Source organism: Loxodonta africana, chromosome 4 (assembly GCF_030014295.1).
Source record: "Loxodonta africana isolate mLoxAfr1 chromosome 4, mLoxAfr1.hap2, whole genome shotgun sequence".
Lineage (NCBI taxonomy): Eukaryota > Metazoa > Chordata > Mammalia > Proboscidea > Elephantidae > Loxodonta > Loxodonta africana.
Window position 1 is genome coordinate 8,973,194 of NC_087345.1, and position 21,370 is coordinate 8,994,563.

At 43.0% G+C, this 21,370-nt stretch overlaps 1 protein-coding gene across 1 annotated transcript in view; it reads left to right on the forward strand.

Annotated features, from left to right (window-relative positions):
- EFCAB6 (EF-hand calcium binding domain 6) overlaps positions 1-21,370 on the forward strand; it is a 338,133-nt gene that overhangs the window by 51,475 nt on the left and 265,288 nt on the right. The window contains exons 5-6 of the mRNA XM_003419798.3: positions 709-845; positions 6,225-6,334. Of these exons, the coding sequence (XP_003419846.2) occupies positions 709-845; positions 6,225-6,334 (247 nt within the window). The remainder of the gene's footprint in view (positions 1-708; positions 846-6,224; positions 6,335-21,370) is intronic.

A 21,370-nucleotide genomic window follows, 5' to 3' on the forward strand; every position in this document is an offset into this window, starting at 1 on the left:
AGCCTCTCTGAACCTCAGTTTCCTTATCTAAAGATGGGGAAATGGCACTTCCGCCTCTTGGTTTGGGAGGACTGAATCCCATAGCACTGGGCTCTGCACAGTGAGCCCCCAGTGAGTGTTTCTCTTTCCCCCGATGGTGGCTTCTGGGCAAGAGCTACAGCCCAGTCCCAGCTGCAGCTCCATAGACTCTATCCCAATGCCGTGCACGTTCACTGTGCATTTGCTGAATTTGTGGAAGATCTCTATAAAACTTCCATGTGATATCTTAAAAAAACTCAGAGGGGTTGAAATGTACAGTCGTATACAAACCAGTAAAAATAATTTGCATATGGCTGTGAAAAATAAAAATTGCACAAGTCCAGCTATGCCAGAACTGTCGTTTTTAAGTATCAATTAACAAAAAAGACTTTTCATGTGGCTCTAAAAGGGAATAGATTGTGTATGAAACTTACTACTTTACATTAGAAAGAGTTTTTTTTCCCATAACTTACTAAGACCACTTACAGAGCAAATTGCCTCAAAAATATTCAATAAATGCAAAGTGTTCTTTTTTTCCATAGACTTGTCATTTTGCAAAGCCGATCACTATGAGTCTTTGAAAACATTTTCTGTTACAAGAAGCATTAAGACACTTTCATATTCTTTATTACCATTTTGCTTTTTAACACTGGGTCTTTTGACTTTTCCCAAATCAATTTTCATACACAGGTTTTCAGAAACATTAAAACAGTTATCAAAGCATTTAAGCTCGTTGATGTTAACGGCACTGGCCTGGTTCAGCCACATGAGCTCAGGAGAGTTCTGGAGACCTTCTGTTTGAAGATGACAGATGATGAATATGATAAGTAAGTAAACAAAGGTCAGGGAAGGGATTGCCCAGTCGAACTTTTAGCCAGTTTCAAAATGGGAGCTGTTGGGTTTCTTGGGTCCATCCATCCATCTTCCTGTGTCCCTCCTTCACTGTCCCAACTTTTCTTTTCTTTTTTTTTTTTTTCCGAGAAAGGCACTCATTGGGCGTTTCTCCCATGCCCACGAAGCTCTCCACGCTTCTCAGAAATGACAGCGGATGGTTCTAAGTGACATCAGCCAATTGCTTAAGCACCCCAGAGTACACATCATCTGGCCTGCAGACCTGAGCGCATCTGGGTTATTTAAGTAACCTATCACAGCTGCCTCTCTCTTCCTGCCTCCCACCTCTCTTCCACCTCTCCCATCCCATGCATTTCCAGGTTACTGTTGATTTTGATTCAAAGCCTGGGGTCAGGAGAAGAATGAACAATTTCAGGGTTTATTCATCTGTTAACACGCTGGACTGGCTCTCTGTCCTGGGGTAATAAAGGGGCTTAATTTCCCTCCTAGAACTGTTGCTGCAGAGGTTTGCGGGGAGGGCATTCAGCAGGGAGCTGGTAAGTAACAGCACGGACGTTTAGCTGCTGAGAGCATCTGAAAGGCACTGCCACCTGCTCCGGACTCGAGGGCAGCACGCTGAAGCCTGCACGTGCTTTTTTCTTTTTAGCCTCCAATAAACTGCAGATCACTTAGAAGAAGCTAAGTGCTTAGCTTCTGTGGGTACTTGAGTTCCGAATGAAAGCTACTGGAAGGTGGGGCCATGCTTTGCTTCGTTTATCTAGCACCAGGCCAAGAAGTACTTTCCCCCTTCCTGCCTTTCCCAAACCCTTCTCTAAACATCCTCCAGGCCATTATCAGAAGTATGCAGCCTTCGTATTTTACCCTTGAGTCTAAGAGTTTCACATTGCGCCGCGGTTTTCCATTGCTTTTAAAATGGGTCACCATAGTTCCTTACATGGTCTCAGAGAGAAGGCGCTGCTGCCGTGAGGAGTAGAGGTGCAGAATTTGCTCCCCTGGCAAGGAAATCTAGAGGGCATGCGACAGTGTCGGGGCGCCCCGGGGTCTGAGAAACGAGCAGACTTGTTTCCAAGTCTTTAAATATCTTCTTCTTCTTTTTTTCTCTTTATAACCCACCTCGGAGTATAAAAGACATAATAGATGTTTTAATTTTTACATCTTTTCCGGCTGGGAAAGTGTCCAGAATAAGATCCAAACAAAACAAATTAAATAATTTTGTGCGTGCAATTACAGAACAGAAGCAGCACTCTTCTAAAACAGGCAATCAAAAAACAAAACAGTGTTTTATTTGACAATAAACCTTGTGTTTGGCACTGCCATCTCCAACCTAGTAAATCTATAAAAAATGTTACTGTCTGTTTCTCCATCTTATAAGTACTGAATAATAAAGAACTCCACAAATTTTTATTTTGAGTTTTTTTTTCTTTTTGAGCCTTACAAACAATGCCGTTTGCACGATAAGGCTTCAGCAACTTAATGGAATTGCTCTCCTTTGGAATAAGGAGCATCGAAGATCAAACGTGGACTGTTGCTTCAACTGCTTTAATGCTTTCCTTATTGGAGCTCAAGAATATACTCTTTCCTGGAAAAGCTGCTTCAGTATTGACTTTGCCTTGTTAGTACATTTTTTAAGCAGGAAACACAATGGATTTGTGAAACCGTTCTTTTATATTGTTGTTGTTAGGTGCCATCGAGTCAGTTCCAACTCACAGTGACCCTACGTACAACAGAACGAAACGCTGCCCTGTCCTGCACCGTGGTTGCTATGTTTGAGCCCATTATTGCAGCCATGTCATTGAGGGTCTCCCTCTTTTTCAGGGACCCTCTACCAAGCATGATATCCTTCTCCAGGGACTGGTCCCTCCTGATAATATGTCGAAAGTATGTAAGATGAAGTCTCACCATCCTGGCTGCTAAGGAGCGTTCTGGCTGTACTTCTTCCAAGACAGATACGTTTGTTCTTCTGGCAGTCCCTGGCATAGTCAACATTCTTCGCCAACACCATAATTCAAAGGCATCTATTCTTCTTCGGTCTTCCTTATTCATTGTCCAGCTTTCACATGCATATGAGGCAACCGAAAATACCGTGCCTGGAGTCAGGCGCACCTTAGTCCTCAAAGTGACATCTTTGCTTTTGAGCACTTTGGCAGCAGGTTTGCTCAATGCAGTACATCATACGCATAGTCTTCTAAAGAAGACGTTGCTTCTGTTGGAAGTAGAGTATCGGAATCCTGTAGCAAGGAAGTCTAGAAAGCACGTGGCGGTCTTTTATATTAAAGCTTTTATATTTAATATCAGTATTTGGCACTTGGTCGGTGGGAATGGCCTGGGCTTTGAAGACAGGCACCAAAAAAGCCCAAACCGGTTGCTGTTGAGTCGATTCTGACTCACGGCGACCCTGTGTGTGCGGAGCCCAGCTGCCCCACAGGGTTTTCAGGGCTGTGACCTTTTGGAAACAGACCCCAGGCCTTACACCTGAAGTGCTTCCGGATGGGTTTCGAACTATCAGCCTTTCGGTCAGTAGCCAAGTGTTTAACTGTTTGTACCACCCCGGGACTCCTGGGGGTCAAGCCTGGGCTCTGCCCTCCGTAGTCCTAGGGTCTCAGGGGAGCTCCTGGGCCTCCCTGAAACTCAGTTTTCTTGTACAGAAATGGCTACCGTGAAGCCTGCTTTGCAGGGCTGCTGTTGAGGGTCGCTGTGATGTACGTAGTATGCCTGCTGTGTGTTTGGCACATAGGAGGTGCGTGTTTCAGGGTGACTGTATCATCGTTGTAAAGATTCCCTGCCTGCCCTTTAGTCTTTGATAAGCTCTTCTTTTCAGGCTGCAGAATACCTGCCAGGCTATGTAAACCAGAGGCCAGAGATAAAATTACCACTCAAGTCTACCCCGGGACCCATCAGGTTTTGCTTTTTCTTTCCCTTCTCACTCCATCCTCCCCTTCACTGTTTGGGGCCAGAAGTGTTTGAATCCAGGTAAAATAATTAATGAGCAGCCTCAAAAAACCAACCAACCAACCAATAAACCACTGACGGTCAGCCTGCTGCCTGAGCGGATGAAGGAATCTGCAGGCAGAGGGGTGGTGCTGGAGAGGCTTCAGGGGCCATCAACGGTGGGGTCGTCGCCCGTCCCCAGTGTCCCCCCCCCCCGCCACGTTTCTGCTGACTGGTGACCTCCGTGACCTCCTGCCCAAGCTCAGGTTCCCAGAAGAAGGCCCGGCTGGTTGTCTCTTAGGAACGGTCCTGTCTCTGCTGCTGCTCGGCTTCTAGAAAAGCCTTTTGAGGTCCTGCCTTCTTGTGCAGCCCTGAGGCTTTTGTTTTTGAAGTTTCATGTGCAGGAAACGCTACCGTGGACTTCTCTGTGTCCTCCAGGAATGCCGTGCGGCTGTTGTGGATGTGGATGGGGGAGGTGTCAGGAAAGGCCTGGATTCTCTCAGGAGCAAATGAGGTTTTAAGGAATGCTGAATTTCCATAGGATTCTGGAAGGCTGGAGATAGGGCCTTCATCAGGACCCTGACATTTCCCTGGAGCAGCAGACTAGCTCATACCTTCTCTACAATAGGAGCTCACATAGGGTAGATGCCACCCTCTGGGTTCTGGAGCTTACAGGCTTATTTTCACACGGTAGACTGTGCACGAAGGATGAGCTGTTGGGGAGCTTCACTGGTAACATCTGGCAGTGTAATAGATCTCAAGACAATTTTTCTCATTAGAACAACAGGCAGGATTCTTCAGAGTGGAACACGAGGTATGCGCAGAGACGAATATGTGGCATACTCTTTGTTAAATTTGGAAAACAGAAAAATAACAAATACTTTAAATGATAATGACTAAATTTTTAGAAAGCAGCATGAAATTAGATAATTATAGAAACCAACACATATGGAGATAATATAACCAAACATTCAGGAACTGTCAATTTATTATAAATGTAATAATGCAGAAATCATCCAGAAAGCCATTTATCAAGTGACAGATATGAATAATAGAGAACGGAGCTTTAAAAAGCAAACAAAACAAAACTCAAAATACCAAACATCCTGTTCATCTTCACTTTGTATGTGTGGGGTGGGGGCCGGGGGCCCGACTCCCCTTTTAATGGCACACTTGAGTCTGGGTCATCTGGGGGAGAAGCCCCCTCTTCACCCCCAGCCCCGACTACGTGGGAACAACATGGGTTCGTGGTGAGGGGTGGCGTGGAGCCCCCAGGAGCCAACCCCTCGGGGCAGAGTGTGCAGGCCTGAACTTGGACTTGGACCTGGACTGGACTTGGACTTGGCCAAGGCCTCCCAGGCAGCCACCACCATGCGGCGCTGGTCAGGCACTGACCTGGAAGCCACTGACCTGTGTGGGCGCAGAGCTACGTGGAAGCCGCCGTGGGGATGTCGGCTGCACCCTGAGGCCCGGGAGGCCGAGGGCGATGAGCACGACAGGAGCAGGGTACCCTTGGGCGGACCCCAGACCAGGCCCTTGGCCCCCTGCAACGCCCCTCCTCCCCTCCCCCAGGGCTGGGAGATCCTCCCCCTACCTTTAGAAAGAATATCTGAATTTGTTTTCGGGTTAGACAGTACTGAAGTGTTTCCGGGACTCATTTTTATGCATAAAAGTCATAGAATGCTTCAAGGAAAGCTTTGCCCCCTCCGCCGTTCACTGAAACCGTCGGCCACGCACGGGCCTCAGTTTCTCTCCAGCAGCGCCACGTGCTTGAGCAAGACAATGGCCTGCATCCTCCCCCCCGACGGCTCTGGGTTTTTCTGGTTTGGAAAAGGTTGCTGACTGACTCCTGGCGTGGATCCATTTCCTGGATTACTGGAGGACAGTGGGGCCTGCCTCTGCTCTCTGAGGGGAGTCCTGCCCTGTCCCCTCCAGGCCCCCACAGAAGGTATCCCTGAGGGGTTGCGGAGGGCCTTCCCCTAAGCCGGTCCTGAGATGTTTCTGTCTGGTAATCTATGTTTTTCTTTTTCCACCTTTAGGCCGAGTAATCCCCTTCCAAGTATCTGCATCGTTTTTTGATCTTATAGTGACACTTCCCAGGTTTACTTTTTAATTCCTGCTGCAGCTAAAACTGACGTTAAAATGAAAGACAACCCCGGTGTAAAGGGAAAACCAGTTACTGCGGTGCCTTTTCTGACTCATGCCGACCCCATGTGTGTCAGAGCAGAGCCGTGCTCCCTAGTTTTTTCAGTGGCTGATTTTTTGGAAATAGATTGCCAGGCCTTTCTTCTGAGCCGCCTCTGGGTGACTCACACCGCTTGCACCACGCAGGCACTCCGTGTAAAGGCTGCCTCAGTAACAACCTTGCTTCCTTTTATAGTTGACAGGTCGTGATTTCTGAGTACTAAAGATAATTTCTGTTTTAGGTTTTCAAGGCACTACAACATTGATAAAAATAAAGTGAATTATAATGTTTTTTTGAAGAGCCTCAGCGTAAATAATGACATGAACCTTAGACATTTTATGGGAAATCAAGGTAAGTATTTTTAAAGTGTTGTAGATGAAGGTTTCAATATTCTTTGACCTGGTAATCCCTCTTCTATGACTGTGTCCTGAGGAAATACTTTCAAATATGGAAAACCAAGTATCCACAAAGATAGCCGTGGTATCACTGTTTCTAAGAACAGCATCAATGTCTAAAAATAGGAAAAGGTGGAGTGCCTCAGGGTGTAGCCACATAGTGTAGCCACTAACCATGATTTCCACAGTGTTCCTGGTAACCTGAAACTACTCAGGAGCTATCCATAAATGACTGAAAAGAAATATTCCAGAATACTTAGGGTGCCTTTAAGTGTTAGGTCTCTGGGTGTTGTTTTGCTCTTCTTTCTGCCACTTCTGCATTTTCAGAAAATTTTGATAATGAACATGCGTTCCTTTACTGATAGGAAAAATCTTAATATAAAAGGGCAAATAATTGAGTAATTCCAGGCTTTCAAGGAAAAATTTTCCCTGTGCTGGTAGCCTTCATCACAGACTCATTAAGGAATTGCCCAGAGTTGGTCACTGGATAGTTTTGGCGTGAACAAGGATTCCGTTCTTTGTAGGGAATGTATGAGTAATGAAAGCAGAGGCCTTCCCCTCCTGGCCTGTGGTGGTGTCCTTGCCATAACCAGGACTCGGACTGAGTGGTCTCTTGCCTCAGGGGTTTACCCCTGTCGCTGGCTCCTTTAAGATGGGTGGTCATTGTTTGGTTTCAACTTAAGTCGTTCACTGAACAGCTTCTATGATCCTCAGATCTGCCCTGCTAGCAAGTTTCAAAATGATGGATTCTCAGATCTCAGCCCAGTCGCACTCATCAGCGTTCCTCAGAGCAGCCTTCTGGACTTTGCGTTTTAAAACATCCTAAATTTTGGGAACAGGTCCCTGGGTGATGCAAATGGTTTGCCCTCTACTACGAATCTAAAAATTGGCTGTGTGAACCCAGCCAGTGGTGCTGCAGAAGAAAGGCCTGGCTGTCTGCTTCCGTAAAGATCACAGCCAAGAAAACCCTACAGAGCAGGGTTTGCCATGAGTCGGGGCTGATTCGGCAGCAGCGGCTCGTGAGTTTTGGGAAGCACTAGACAAGCTGATCTTCCAAAGACCGCTTCGTCTCTTGGATTTTGTAAGTTCACGTGCAAGTCCCCGTATGACTAGGCTGTTAATTGAGTACAAAGCCACGTAAAGTACTCACCTTATCTTTAAGAAGTGTGTGGTGTATATTTAAGTGTGTCGTTATTGTTTTGTGCCATTGAGTCATTTCTGACTCATAGGGACCCTGTGTTTAAATAGGGCGGGTAAAACACAAAATACTAAGGAATAATAACAAGAAGCATCTATTTATTGTGTCTGTGCAGAAACTTTATAAACCTTGATTTCTCTCACCAACTTTGTGAGGCTGGTATCATCCTATTTCCTTGATGAGAAAACTTGGAATCTGGGAAGCAAAGCAAATTGCCAAAAGGTGGTGTAGTTGATTTGAAATGTTCGGCTCCAGAGCAAAACTACGTAGAACAAACTGTCATGGGGCGTTCACGGAAGGAAGAGACCAGGTCCAGTTAAGAACGGGAAGCACTTTGCAGGACCAGAGTTTGAGGACAGATGTGACAAATACTGAGGGAGTTGGGAGCAGTCCAGCCTGAGGGCCAGTTGAGAGGACTGGGCTGGGCTGAAACGCGGCGGCACACTGAGCCCAAGTGGGAGATCAGGTGGTAGAGATTGATTGGATCTGGTTGTAGAATATTTTGATCTGAAATAAGTTTATATGCTGTCAAACCTGTGAAAGTTGGAACCTGTGTAAAGTGGAAACCTATCGCAGAAGGAAAACACAAATATTTCCCACTGAAAGGAGCGATAGGAAAGTGGTAAGACTGTACCCTGTCAAAGGCAGAAAGCTTGGGAGACTTGGAAAAACAAGGCAGTCTTCCTGAGTTCCAGGTCTCACAGGTTTCACTGTGCCTTCAGGTAATTTTACACCCATGCGACGTGCGTGTAAGGGCTGCATGATAGCCTGCACCCAGGTCTTCACTCCCGCGCCTTGTTCTATTGCTGTCACGCGTGGTATTTTCACGTATGCTGTGAACAGTACGTTGTCACAGGTTTTCTGTAGTCAGTCATCTTTTAAAGCAGTTAAAAACAAGAACTACAAGTGGATTTTCTTTTATTTTCATTTATTCCGTTTTGTGGGCTGGTCATTACTTTGGTAGATCCAAGTTTCTGTCTGGGGTGTTGCTGCTGCCTAAAGAGCTTCCTTTAATGTTTATGGTAGAGTTGGCCTCTTGGCAAAAATGTCCTCGGTTTTGTTTGTCTGAGTATGCCTTTATTTCTCCTTCATTTTGAAAGATGCTTTTATTGGGTAAAGACGCCTGAGTTGGTCCTTTTTTCTTTCAGCACTTTAAAGATGCCACTTCCTTGTCTTCCTGTTTGCCTGGTTTCTGATGAGAAGTCTGCTGTAACTCCGCCTTTGTTCCTCTGTATGTCATGTGGCTTTTTTCCCTCTTGGCTGCCTTCAAGATTTGTTTTCCCCTTTTGCTCTCAGCAGTTTGAATATGGTGTGACTAGGTGTTTATTTTTCTGGGGAATATATCTTGGAGCTTCTGGGTGCTATAAGCTGTTAATGTGCTTGGCTGTTAACTGAAAGGTTAGAGGTTCAAGTCCACCCAGAGGGGCCTCAGAAGAAAGACCTGGCGATCTGCTTCCGGAAAGTCGGCCATCGAAGACCCTGCAGGGCCCGGCCCTGTCCTGACGCCGCGAGGCCGCCGTGAGCTGGGGCTGGCTTGATGGCGGCCGGTGGTTTGGTGGTTATCTGGCTTGTTGTTCTCTCAGTTTCTGTATCTGTAGTTTCCTGCCTGTCAGTACTTTTGAAAAAATCTTAGCTATTGTTTCTTCAGATATTTCTTCTGCCCTGCTCTGTCCCTTCTCTCCTCTGAGACCCCAGTTACACCTAGATTAGAATGTCTCATACTGTCCCACTACTCTTAATGGCTGTTCTGTTTCGTTTTCTCTTTCGTTCTCCTTGGATTTTAGCTTGACTCTTTCCTACAGACGTATCTGAAAGTTGACCGATTCTTTCCTCAGCAGTGTTGAGTTTCAGTGGGTGTACCTTTCACCCAGTTTTACCCAATGTTACATCTTAAATAACCGTAGTACAATATCAAAGCCAGGAAATTGATGTGGGTATAATTGTGTCTATAGATCTGTGCCATTTTATTCTATGTGTAGGTTTGTGTCGTTACCACTGCCTTCAAGGCACAGAACTGGTCCATCACTGCAGAGCTCTTCCCTGTTGCTCCTTTAGAGTCCCACCCTCTGCCCCCTCCCACACCATTCCTAGCCCTTGGCAACCGCTAAGCGGCTCTCCATCCCTATAATTTTCTCATTTTGAGAGATGTTATATAAATGGAACTATACAGCACCTTTTGGGAATGGCTTTTTTCCACTCATCATAATGCCCTTGAGATCCACCCAAATTGTTGCATGTATTAATAGTTCATTTATTTCTGTTACTGAGTAGTATTCCATGGAATTGATGTACAACAGTTTGTTTAGCCATTTGCCTGTTGAAGGACATTATGGTTGTTTCTTGTTTTTGGCTATTACTAATAAAGGTGTCCTGAACATCAGGGTACAGGTTTTCGTGTAGACGCAACATTTCATTTCCTGGGATAAATGCAGAAACCCCGGTGGCGTGGTGGTTTAAGTGCCACGGCTGCTAACCAAAAGGTCAGCTGTGTGACTCCACCAGGCACTCCTCGGAAACTCTATGGGGCAGTTCTACACTGTCCTGTAGGGTTGCTACGAGTTGGAATCGACACGACTACAACAGGTTTGGTTTGATTTTTGGGATAAATGCCCAGCATTGCTATTGCTGGTCAATGTGGTGAGTGTGTGTTGAGTTTTTTTTACTAAACTGCCGAACTATTTCACATTCCCACCAGCCTTGTATGAGTTACCCAGTTTCTCCGTATCCTTACCAGCATTTGCTATTGTCAGTGGTTTTGATTTTAGCCTTTTGATAAGTATGTGATGATATCTCATTGTGGTTAATTTTCATTTCCCTAACGGCTAGTTATGTTGAACTTCTTTCATGTGCTTGTTTGCCATCTGTATGTCCTCTTTGGTGAAATGTCTCTTCATGTATTTTGCCTACCTTCTAATTGGATTTTTTTTTTTTACTGTTGAGTTTAGAGAGTGCTTTATATATTGCAGATATGAGACCTTTGCCAAATAAGTGGTTTGCAAATGTTTTATCCCAGTCTGTAGCTTGTCTTTTCATCTTCCTTATAGTCTTTTTTTGTTGTTGTTGTACTTTAGGTGAGAGTTTACAGCTCAAGTTAATCTTTCATACAAAATTTTATACACATATTGTCATGTGACACTAGTTGCAGTCCCTACAGTGTGACAGCACACTCCCCCTTCCCACCCTGGGCCTCCTGTTCCATCCAGCTAGCTTCTGTCTCTTCCTGCCTTCTCATCCTGCCTCTGGACAGGAGCTGCCCATTTGGTCTCGTGTATCTGCTTGAACTGAGAGGCACACTCTTCATGAGTATTATTTTATGTTTTATAGGCCAGTCTAATCTTTGTCTGAAGAGTGGGCTTTGGGAATAGTTTTAGTTCTCGGCTATAGTGTCCTAGGACCATGACTTCGGGGGTTCCTCCAGTCTCAGTCAAACCATTAAGATTTTTCTTTTTATATGAATTTGAGTTCTGTTCCAAACTTTTCTCCCGCTCCTTCTCTGTTGTGTTCCCTGTCAGGGCGGTCATTGGTAGCCAGGCACCATCTAGTTCTTCTGGTCTCGAGCTGATGAAGTTTCTGGTTTATGTGGCCATTTGGTCTCTTGGGCTAATATTTTCCTTGTGTTTTTGGTGTTCTTCATTCTCCTTTGCTCAAAGTGGGTTGGGACTAATTGATGTTTCTTAGATGGCCACTCGCAAGCTTTTAAGACCCCAGACGCCACTCACCAAAGAGGGATGCAGAATATTTTCTTAATAAACTTTGTTATACCAGTTGACCTAGATGTCCCTTGAAACCGTGGTCCCCAGACCCCAGCTCCAGCTACCCTGTCCCTTGAAGTGTTTGGTTGTATTCAGGGAACTTCTAGCTTTTGGTTTAGTCCAGTTGTACTGACTTCTCCTGTATCGTGTGTTGTCCTTCCCTTCACTTAAGATGATTCTTGTCTACTACCTAGTTACTGAATACCCCTCTCCTTCCCTCCCCACCCTTGTAACCATCAAAGAATGTTTTCTTCTGTGTTTAAACCTTTTGAGTTCTTATAATAGTAGTCTCTTGTAATATTTGTTCTTTTGTGACTAATTTCACTGAGCATAATGCCCTCCAGATTCATCCATGTTATGAGATGTTTCAAGGATTCATTGTTTTCTTTATCATTGCATAGTATTCCATTGTGTGTATGTACCGTAATTTGTTTATCCATTCGCCCATGATGGGCACATAGGTTGTTTCCATGTTTTTGCTACTGTGAACAGTGCTGCAATGAACATGGGTATGCATATATCTATTTGTGTGATGGCTCCTATTTCTCTAGGATATATTCCAGGGAGTGGGATTGTTGGGTCGTATGGTACTTCTATTTCTAGTGTTTTTAAGAAAGCACCAAATCGATTTCCAAAGTGGTTGTACCATTTTACATTCCCATCAACAGTGCATCAGTGTCCAGTGTGTCCACAACCTCTCCAACATATATTACTTTGTGTTTTTTGGATTAATGCCAGCCTTGTTGGGATGGGATGATATCTCATTGTAGTTTTGATTTGCATTTCTCTAATAGCTAATGATCGTGAGCATTTTCTCATGTATCTGTTAGCTACCTGAATGTCCTCTTTAGTGAAATGCCTGTCCATATCCTTTGCCCATTTTTTAATTGGGTTATATGTTTTTTTGTTCTTGAGGTTTTGCAGTACCTTGTAGATTAAACTGTTGTCATAGCCAAAATTTTTTTCCCAATCTGTAGGTTGTCTTTTTACTCTTTTGAAGTCTCTTGATGAACGTATGTTTGATTTTTAGAAGCTCCCGGTTATCTAGTTTCTCTTCTGGTGTTTGTGCATTGTTGGTTATGGTTCGTGTTCTGTTTATGTGGTATGTTGGGACTCCTAACATTGTCCCTGTTTTTTCTTCCATGATCTTTATTGTTTTAGATTTTATATTTAGGTCTTTGATCCATTTGGGGTTAGTTTTTGTGCATAGTGTGAGGTATGAGTCTTTTTTTTTTTTTTTATTTAAGTGGATATCCAGTTATGCCAGCTTTATAGAGCTTTTGCAGAGTAAATTTTAAAAATTTTGATGACATCCTTGAGTTTTTATAGTTTACTTGGAATTGATATTGTGACACTTTATATAAAATAAAAGAACCTTGCTTCTGAGTATAGTTCTATTCCTCCTCACTCCATCCTTAGTTATAGTTCTCATGTGTATTACTTCTATATATGTTATAAACCCCAGAATAGTGTGTTATAATCTTTACTTTAAACAGTCTTAAAAAAAACTTTAAACAGTCTTATGTTTCTTTAAATAAAAAAAGCTTTTTTGTATTTACTGTTTCCATATTTACCGTTTCTTGTGCTTTTCATCCCTTCCTGAAGATCTGTGTTTCCCTATGGCATTATTTTCACTCAATTTGAATAACTTCTTTTATCATTTCTTGAAGTGCAGGTCTTACACCATTGGGTTCTCTTGTTGTTGTTTAACTGGAAAATGTCTTTATCCAACTCTCATTGATGAAGGATATTTTTGTTGAGTATAGAAATGTTAGATTGACATTTTTTCTTTCAGCATTTTAAGAAGCCATCTGTCATTTGTTTCTTTGTTCCCTATAATGGGTCATTTTTTTCCCCAACTGCTTTTACAGATGTTTATTTAATCTTTGGTTTTCAGTAGTTTGACTACTGACATATCCTTTTCTTTGTATTTAGGGTTTCTGAACTTTTTGGAATCTCTAAATTCATGTCTTCAATAAAATTTGGGAAAATTTCCATAATTATTTACTCAAAATTTTTTCCTGTCTTTTTTTTTTTTTTTAAACTAATTTCTGGTGGCTGAGTGTTTAAGAGCTTGGGTGTCAACCAAAAGTTTGGCAGTTCAATTTACCAGCCACTCCTTGGAAACCCTATGGGTCATTTCTATTCCATGCTATAGAGTTGTAATGAGTTGGAATCGACTCGATGGCAATGGTTTTTTTTTTTCCCTTGGTTACATATATATCAATCTTTGTGAAATTGTCCCACAGGTCACTGAAGCTCTGATAATCCCCCCGCCACCTTTTTTTTTTTGGTCTCTCTTTTTCATGTGGGATGCTTTTTGTTGATCTTTTTATCTGTCTTCTCCAATTTGCTGATAATTCAATTTAAGACATATGTGTGTATATGTATTAGTTCAGTATTGTATTTTTCAGTTCTATTATTTCCAAACGGTTCTTTTTTTTTTTTTACGCCATTTATTGTTCCACTGAGATTGCTATCTACTCATTCATTAGGAGAATATTTTTCTTTACATTCTCAAACACTGTTATAGTAGTTGCTTCAAAATTTGTCTGCTAATTCCAACATCTAGGACATTTTGGGGTTTGGTCTTTACTATCTTTTTTTCTTGCAGACAAATCACAGTTTTTTGTGGGGTGTTCTTTTATGTCTAGTAATTTTGGATTTATCTGGGTATATTAAATTTTGGGGGCAGTGGTAGTTCAGTGGTAGAATTCTCGCTTTTCGTGTGGGAGACTTGTGTTTGATTCCTGAACAGTGTACCTCAAGTGCAGCCACCGCCTGTCTGTTAGTGGAGGGTTGTGTGTTGCTGTGATACTGACCACGTTTCAGTAGCACTTCCAGACTAAGACAGACTAGGAGGAAAAATCAGTCAATGGAAGCCCTATGGAATACAATGGTCCAGTCCTGTTGTACGTAGCGTTGTTATGAGTTGGGGGCTGACTTGATGGCAGCTAACAAGATCAACATAGTAAATTTTAGGAGTCCCTGGGTGGCGCAAATGGTTAACATGCTCAGCTACTAACTGAAAGATTGGAGATTTGAATCTGCCCAGAGGCACCTCGGAAGAAGGCCTGGAAGTCGATTTATAAAAGCTTAGCCATTGGAAACCAGACGTAGCAGAGTTCTACCCTGACACACATGAGGTATCCGTGAGTTGGAGTTGACTCATGGCAACTGGTTTGGGTTTTTGGGTTTATAGTAAATTTTACATTGTAGTGACAGTGGATTCTGTTATGTTCCTCTGAAGAATATCAAGTTTTTGTTTTAGCAGCCAGTTTACTTGGCTTCACTCAAATTCTAATCTTTGTCTTCTGTCAGTGGGGTAACACCTGAAATATTTGTTTTACTCTTTTGGCCTTATCTGCTGAACTTGTGTCTGCTCCACAAATCTGTAGTTTAGGGGCTAGCCAGAGATTTTGGAAGAGTTTATTCACAGACTTTGGAGTTACCCGTCTGTCTTGGGCTGGGTTCTCTAGAGAAGTAAAACCAGTACATAAATATATATAGAGAGAGATTTATATCAAGGAAAAGGCTCATGGAGTTGTAGAGGCTGGAATGTCCGAAGTCCGTGGATCAGGATAGAGGCTTCTCTTGATTCATGTAGCTGCAGGGGCTGGCGAACCCAGGATTGGTAGGTCAGAGAGCAGGGCTTCCACTCTCAGGCTCTGAAGATCGAGGAATCCCAAGGTCTGCAGATAAGCTGGAGCTCAAGTCCCAAGAGCCAGAGGTCAGACGAACGGGAGGCAGTGCAGGATCCAGAGAGAGCAAAAAAGCCAGAATGTCTGCTTATGTTTGGATGCAGGCCACACCCCCAAGGAAACTCCCTTTCGACTGATTGGCTACACACAGCAGATTCAATCATGGGAGTGATCACATATAAACACTGAGAATCACGGCCCAGCCAAGTTGACACACAATCTTAGCCATCACACCTTCTATACCTCTCTTCTTTTTGGACTTTCCCTCCTGACTTTCCAGCTGCTGTTCTAGTCCTCAACTCTGTTTTCTGATCCCTGAAGCTCCTAAGACATTGATTTTAGCTGGAGTTTGCCCTCAGGCAAAAAGCCATACAACGAAAAGCACTATTCCATTTTTCCAAGTGTCAACTCCCCTCCCATTTATGTCTGCTTTCAGTTACTCTCAGGTGCAGGAGAAGGATAGGTAGCCTGCTTCTGTAAAGATTTACAGCCTAGGAAACCCTACGGGGCAGTTCTACTCTGTCCTGTAGGGTCACTATGATGGCAGTGGGCTACCGGTGCATTGAGATCGTTTTTGGTTTATATTTTGGCCAGGGTTTGTAATTGTCACCTGCTAGAAGGGTTGGTTCAGTCTGGGCTACTTCACCATAATTGGAGGCAAAACTTTCCAGCTGCCCATATGAAAAGTTTTTTGCTTTAGCTTATGCTGACAATTTTTGTGCTCATTTTTTTTCTTTTTTAGTTATTTCAATAGGTAGGTATTGTGAGAGGTTAAGTTCTATAACATAGTTTCAATTCACCACGAAAACCTCATTTTTCTTTTTTTGCATTGTTACCAATAATTGGCAGCAGGCTTTTTTAATCGGTGATACATAAGGTAATGAGATATCTCACAATGGAGGGCATCTTTGATGGGATTAAGGATGGGATATAAATCTCGTCATCCTTCTGTGTATTCCTGTGCCTGCAGCATTAGCTCAGGTTCTCACTGCCGCCTCCTAACTGGTGCCAGAGCCTACCTGGTGGGCCGGTTCCAGTGTGTTCTCTATACCCCAGTCATAGAGACCTTCTGAAGATAAAATCTTATTCAGCACTGTTTGCCTATTGAACACTTCTTCCATGACTCTAATAATTGAAATCCAGATCCTTCAGTTGGAAGGTAAAGCCTTTTTGTGGACGTCCTAAGTTAAAGCTGTAGAAGATAAAGTAGTTGAAACATATTAATGGTTTTAACACGGAGGTCATCAAAACAGAGGCTTGGCTGCTGGGCTGTAGGGGGTAAAGGATGGACTAACTGCCGATGCCAACTGCTCATTTTCTCCATCTCCACCCCATTAGTGCCAAATCCCCAGCCCCAAATGCAAATCTCATGGTATCAGCGTGTCCTTTCTGGGTTGGATCGTGATGGAAACCATTTTATTTGAACCATGTGGGTTGCCACCTTACTAACTCGTTTTGGGAAAAGCCAAGGAACCCAGACAGGTCCCTGGGTATCAACCAAACAAAGAAGAAAGGGACACTATGGGGAGCAGTACAAAGATCATTTTGGCTTTGATTTACCTTCTAATTTCTTTCTGCTTAAGTCTATAGGAAGTGGGCCTTCTTAGCTTACTGACCCAGTGTCCCCAGGATTGCCACATCAGGAGTAGGAACCTTTATCATAGGATAAAATGTCTCAGTCTTGCTTATGTTTCAGAGCCCTGGTGGCGTAGTGGTTAAGTGCTGTGGCTGCAAACCAAAAGGTCGGCAGTTCAAATCCACCATATGCAGCAGTTCTACTCTGTCCTCTAGGGTCACTAGGAGTCGGACTTGATGGCAGCGGGTTTTCCTGCTTACGTTTAGTTTTCATGTCTGAAATGAACCTTTTTTTAAAAATTTGTCCTTGACTTCTGTCATTTAATTTCTGAGTTTTTCTAAGTCTGATTGATATTGTTCTACCTTGTCTCCTGTGGTTTTAAAATTATTGCTCAGTAAAGCAGCTGGGTGGCACAAAGGGTTAAGCACTCGCCTACTGGCCTCCAGGTTGGCAGTTCGAACCCACCCAGTAGAGCCTCAGAAGAAAGGCCTGGCAGTCTGCTTCCAAAGAGTCACAGCCTTGAAAACCCTATGCAGCAGTTCTACTCTGCACACAGGTCACCATGAGTCAGAATCAACACAGTGGCAACTGACAACACAGCAGCAACACCATGTAGCTAATATATGTTGTCTGCTGAGTGCCAGACACGCGCAGCGTGCTCACGGCCCCGTCTCACCCACGTACGGCCAGACGCGCGCAGCGTGCTCACGGCCCCGTCTCACCCACGTACGGCCAGACACGCACAGCGTGCTCACGGCCCTGTCTCACCCACGTATGGCACTGTGGCATAGACACCATTTTCCATCTCTTTCACAGATGGGGCAACGAAGCCCAAGGTTGCACAGCGAGGAAGTGGCAGGGCCAGTTATCAAATCCAGGCAGTCTGCTTCCAGAATCAGTTCCTAACCTTTGACCTATTTCAAAGGATCCCACACTGAGAAATGTTCTCCTTGGCACTCTAGCCTTGAAGCTCAACCAGACCCAAACCAAACCCAGTGCCGTCGAGTCGAATCCGACTCATAGCAACCCTACAGGACAGAGTAGAACTGCCCCATAGAGTTTCCAAGGAGCGCCTGGTGGATTTGAACTGCCGACCCTTTGGTCAGCAGCCGTAGCACTTAACCACTATAGCACCAGGGTTTCCCTGAAGCTCAACAGATAAGTAAATTCTACAATGCTTCCAATTTTTCTAGAATGAAATTTTAACCTAATCATGTTTTGGCAATATTTGTTTTCTACACGATTTTAACATTTTTGGAAGATAATCTCAAGAGAGTAATCGTTTAAAGATATATTTCACCTATTTGCATTCAGAAAATTTCACTTTCATAATTAAGCACACGGTTCCACATCTTTCTTTGTATACATTGCTCTCTTGAATATGAACTCCTGGCTGTTCTATTATTTAGCAATTATGAATGTTAAGGGTAAAATTTGCTAACATACACTGTTTTTTGGGGGGAAACGTGCTGTGTAAGGACGAATTATCAAGAGCTATTTATAGTTTTGAGGAGCCCCTGGGTGGTGCAAATGGTCAAATGCTCAACTACTAGCTGAAAGGTTGGCAGTTCGAACGCACCCAGAGGTGCCTCGGAAATCAAGCCTGGCGATCTGCTTCCGAAGGTCGCAGCCTTGAAAATCCTATGGAGCAGTTCCACTCTGTGCAGAACCCCAGTTGCCACGAGTTGGGATTGTTGGGTTAGGAACTAGCAACAACAACAACATTTACAGGGTTGATGCTGTTCTTACCTCTGCTAGGGAGTCTCTATTGTTGGGTTAGGAACTAGCAACAACAACAACATTTATAGGGTTGATGCTGTTCTTACCTCTGCTAGGGAGTCTCTATTTCACACATTAGCAGCAACCCATTATTTTTTATTTTTTTATGTATCAAACAATACATATTTTCTATTTATTTGGCATGTTTTTGCTACGTTTGTGTTCTTAATGAACCATCATCCTCTTGCTTGTGAAAAGCACCACCTCTTTGGGCACACGAAGCAATGATACCCAGGAACAAATTTCCTTTTCTACAGTCATGACATACGTAAGTGCCCGTAAGGTTTGGATACTAAAAAGGAAATTTTGGGATAAACAGAAAGTGGCAGGAATTAGTAAGCTGCACTGAAGAATGGAACCTGGTATGACTGATGGGAGTCATAGAAGAGACTATAATTGAGTTCCTTAGCCCTGGTGGTGCAGTGGTTAAGCGCTTGGCTGCTAACCTGCCCAGTGGTGCCACTGGAGAAAGATCTGACAATCTGCTCCCATAAAGATTACAGCCTTGGAAGCCCTATGGGGGCAGTTCTACTCTGTCACATGGGCTTGCTATGAGCTGGAATCTCCTCAAAGGCACACAACAACAACAATAGTCAGCCTGTTGTAACAACTCTATGCACACGAGTTCCTGGACTGTGAGTGCCCTGAGGACAGGCCTCATGCCTTACCACCCCTCCATCCTCCAGACCCTGGCTGGTTGTTTGAACAGGACACAGATGGGTTTCCGTAAACATGTGGTCTGTATGGGTTCCTGTGAATCGTCCTTAGAGTACCGGTTTCCCAGAGTGGGGTGAGTATAGGACAAAGCACAGAAAGCCCGGACTGGAGACCTCTGTGTGCTCGACCCAGTCAGATCCTGGTCCTGTGGCTTTGCTTCCTCATCTTTCAATGAGATTCCGTTACATCATTCCTGGAGCCCCTTGCACGTTGTATGTCCTAAGTTTCCATATTTCAAATGCTCAGCTGACCCAGGCCATAGAATCTAGACCTAGTTCTAAAGGACTGGCTTTGTGTTTTTTATGTAGCCCAGAAGGATCCACTAGGAAAGACTTTTTTTTTTTTTGAGATAGCAAAATGGAATTCCAGATGACTGACAGTTTGTTAACTGCAGCTGAGTAGTTATAAGTGTCCTTAAATTGGCTGAAGCTTATTTGCAGATATTTTAGGAAATAAATCTGGGAAACCATTTGTGATTCTTTGCCTTCAACTTAGGGAAAGAAAATAGCTATATTTTAGATATATTTTATTCTCTTTTATTGTGAAGTAACACATGCTTGTTGCAAAAAAGCCAGGGAACACAAGAGCACAAAATAACAATTCCCTGCAATCCTACCACCTGAATCCTACCAAAGTATTCGTTTTGGTGTATTCTCCGCCTAAATATTATTTCTGATACATGGATGGATGAATGGATGGGTGGATGGACAGGCAAATACACAAAATAAGTGTTAAAATGAAAATTGAATTATGCTTGTCAACCTTTCTTTCAATCACAAAACAATATATATCAGGGAAAAATTTTCCACGTCCATAAATTTAGACTTGTGTGTTCGTTTTTAATGTCTGTGTTGTATTTCATAGGTTGGATGAACCACAGTTTATAAAACCAACTCTCTATTAATGGACATTTAGATCGTTTTAATTTTTTTTGTCTTATAAACAATGCAGAAAATATCCTTGTTGTTAGGTGCTGTCCAGTCATTTCCGACTCACAGAGACCCTGTGTACAACAGAACAAAACACTGCCCCGTCCTGTGCCATCCTCGCAATCTTTGCTATGTTTGAGCCCAGTGTTACAGCCACTGTGTCAGTCTATCTTGTTGAGGGTCTTTCTCTTTTTCGCTGACCTGCTGCTTTACCAAGTATGAAGTCCTTCTCCAGGGACGGATCCCTCCTGATAACACGTCCAAAGAACATGAGATGAAGTCTCGCCATCCTCGCTTCTGAGGACCATTCTGGCTGTACTTCTTCCAAGACACATTTGCTCGTTCTTCTGGCCGTCCATGGTATACCCCATATTCTTTGCCAACACCACAATTCAGAGGCACCAGTTCTTCTTCAGTCTTCCTTATTCATTGCCCAGCTTTCGCATACATGTGAGGTGATTGAAAATACCATGGTTTGGGCGTAACTGAATCCTCAAGGTGACATCTTTGCTTTTCAACACTTTAAAGAGGTCTTTTGCAGCAGATAAAATATCCTTCTCCATATGCATTTGTTGAGTGGTCCTATTATTCCATTAGTGTAAGGTTTTAGAAGGGCATTTAAGAGTATTCAAGTACCAGGTTCTCTATACACGAGCAGAGCTAGCTCTTACCGTTTTCTTTAATCCTTGCCTACTTGACAAGTGAAAAATGCTAACTTGTTGTAATGGGACTTTTTAAATTACCAATGAGTTTGAGCAGCTTTTTCTACATTATTGAATTTTTCTAGTTCTTTTTGTGTGAATTACCTGTTTATGACTGGAGCTTTTTTTAAATTGGATATTTATATTTATCTTACTGATTTGTAAGAACTACTCACATATTATGAAAATTAACGTATATTTTATATACACATTAACCATAGTTTTTCCCTACTCATTTTTCTTTTGCTGTTGTGTTTTTTTTAACCAAGCCAAAATTAAATAACTATGTTATCAGATGTATTGATTATTTAAATAATTTCTGGCTTTAATGTTTTCCTTGGAATGACCTTCTCACACTAAGATTATGTATCATGTAACATTAGCTTTATTTTCTTCTACTTTTATGGTTTTATTATTTTACTTTTATTCTATTTAATATGTATTCACTCTGTCTAGAATTTTTCCTAGAATAAGATAGCAAGTAGGAAATTAATTTTACTTTTTCCAAAATGGCCATCTAGTTATTTCAGTATCATTTATTAGATGGTTCATAGTTTTCTGCATGTATTCAAGTCTTAATTTTATGAGACAGGTGAGGATTAAAAGGAAACACTTAATATTTAAATGTACCTTTGGCAA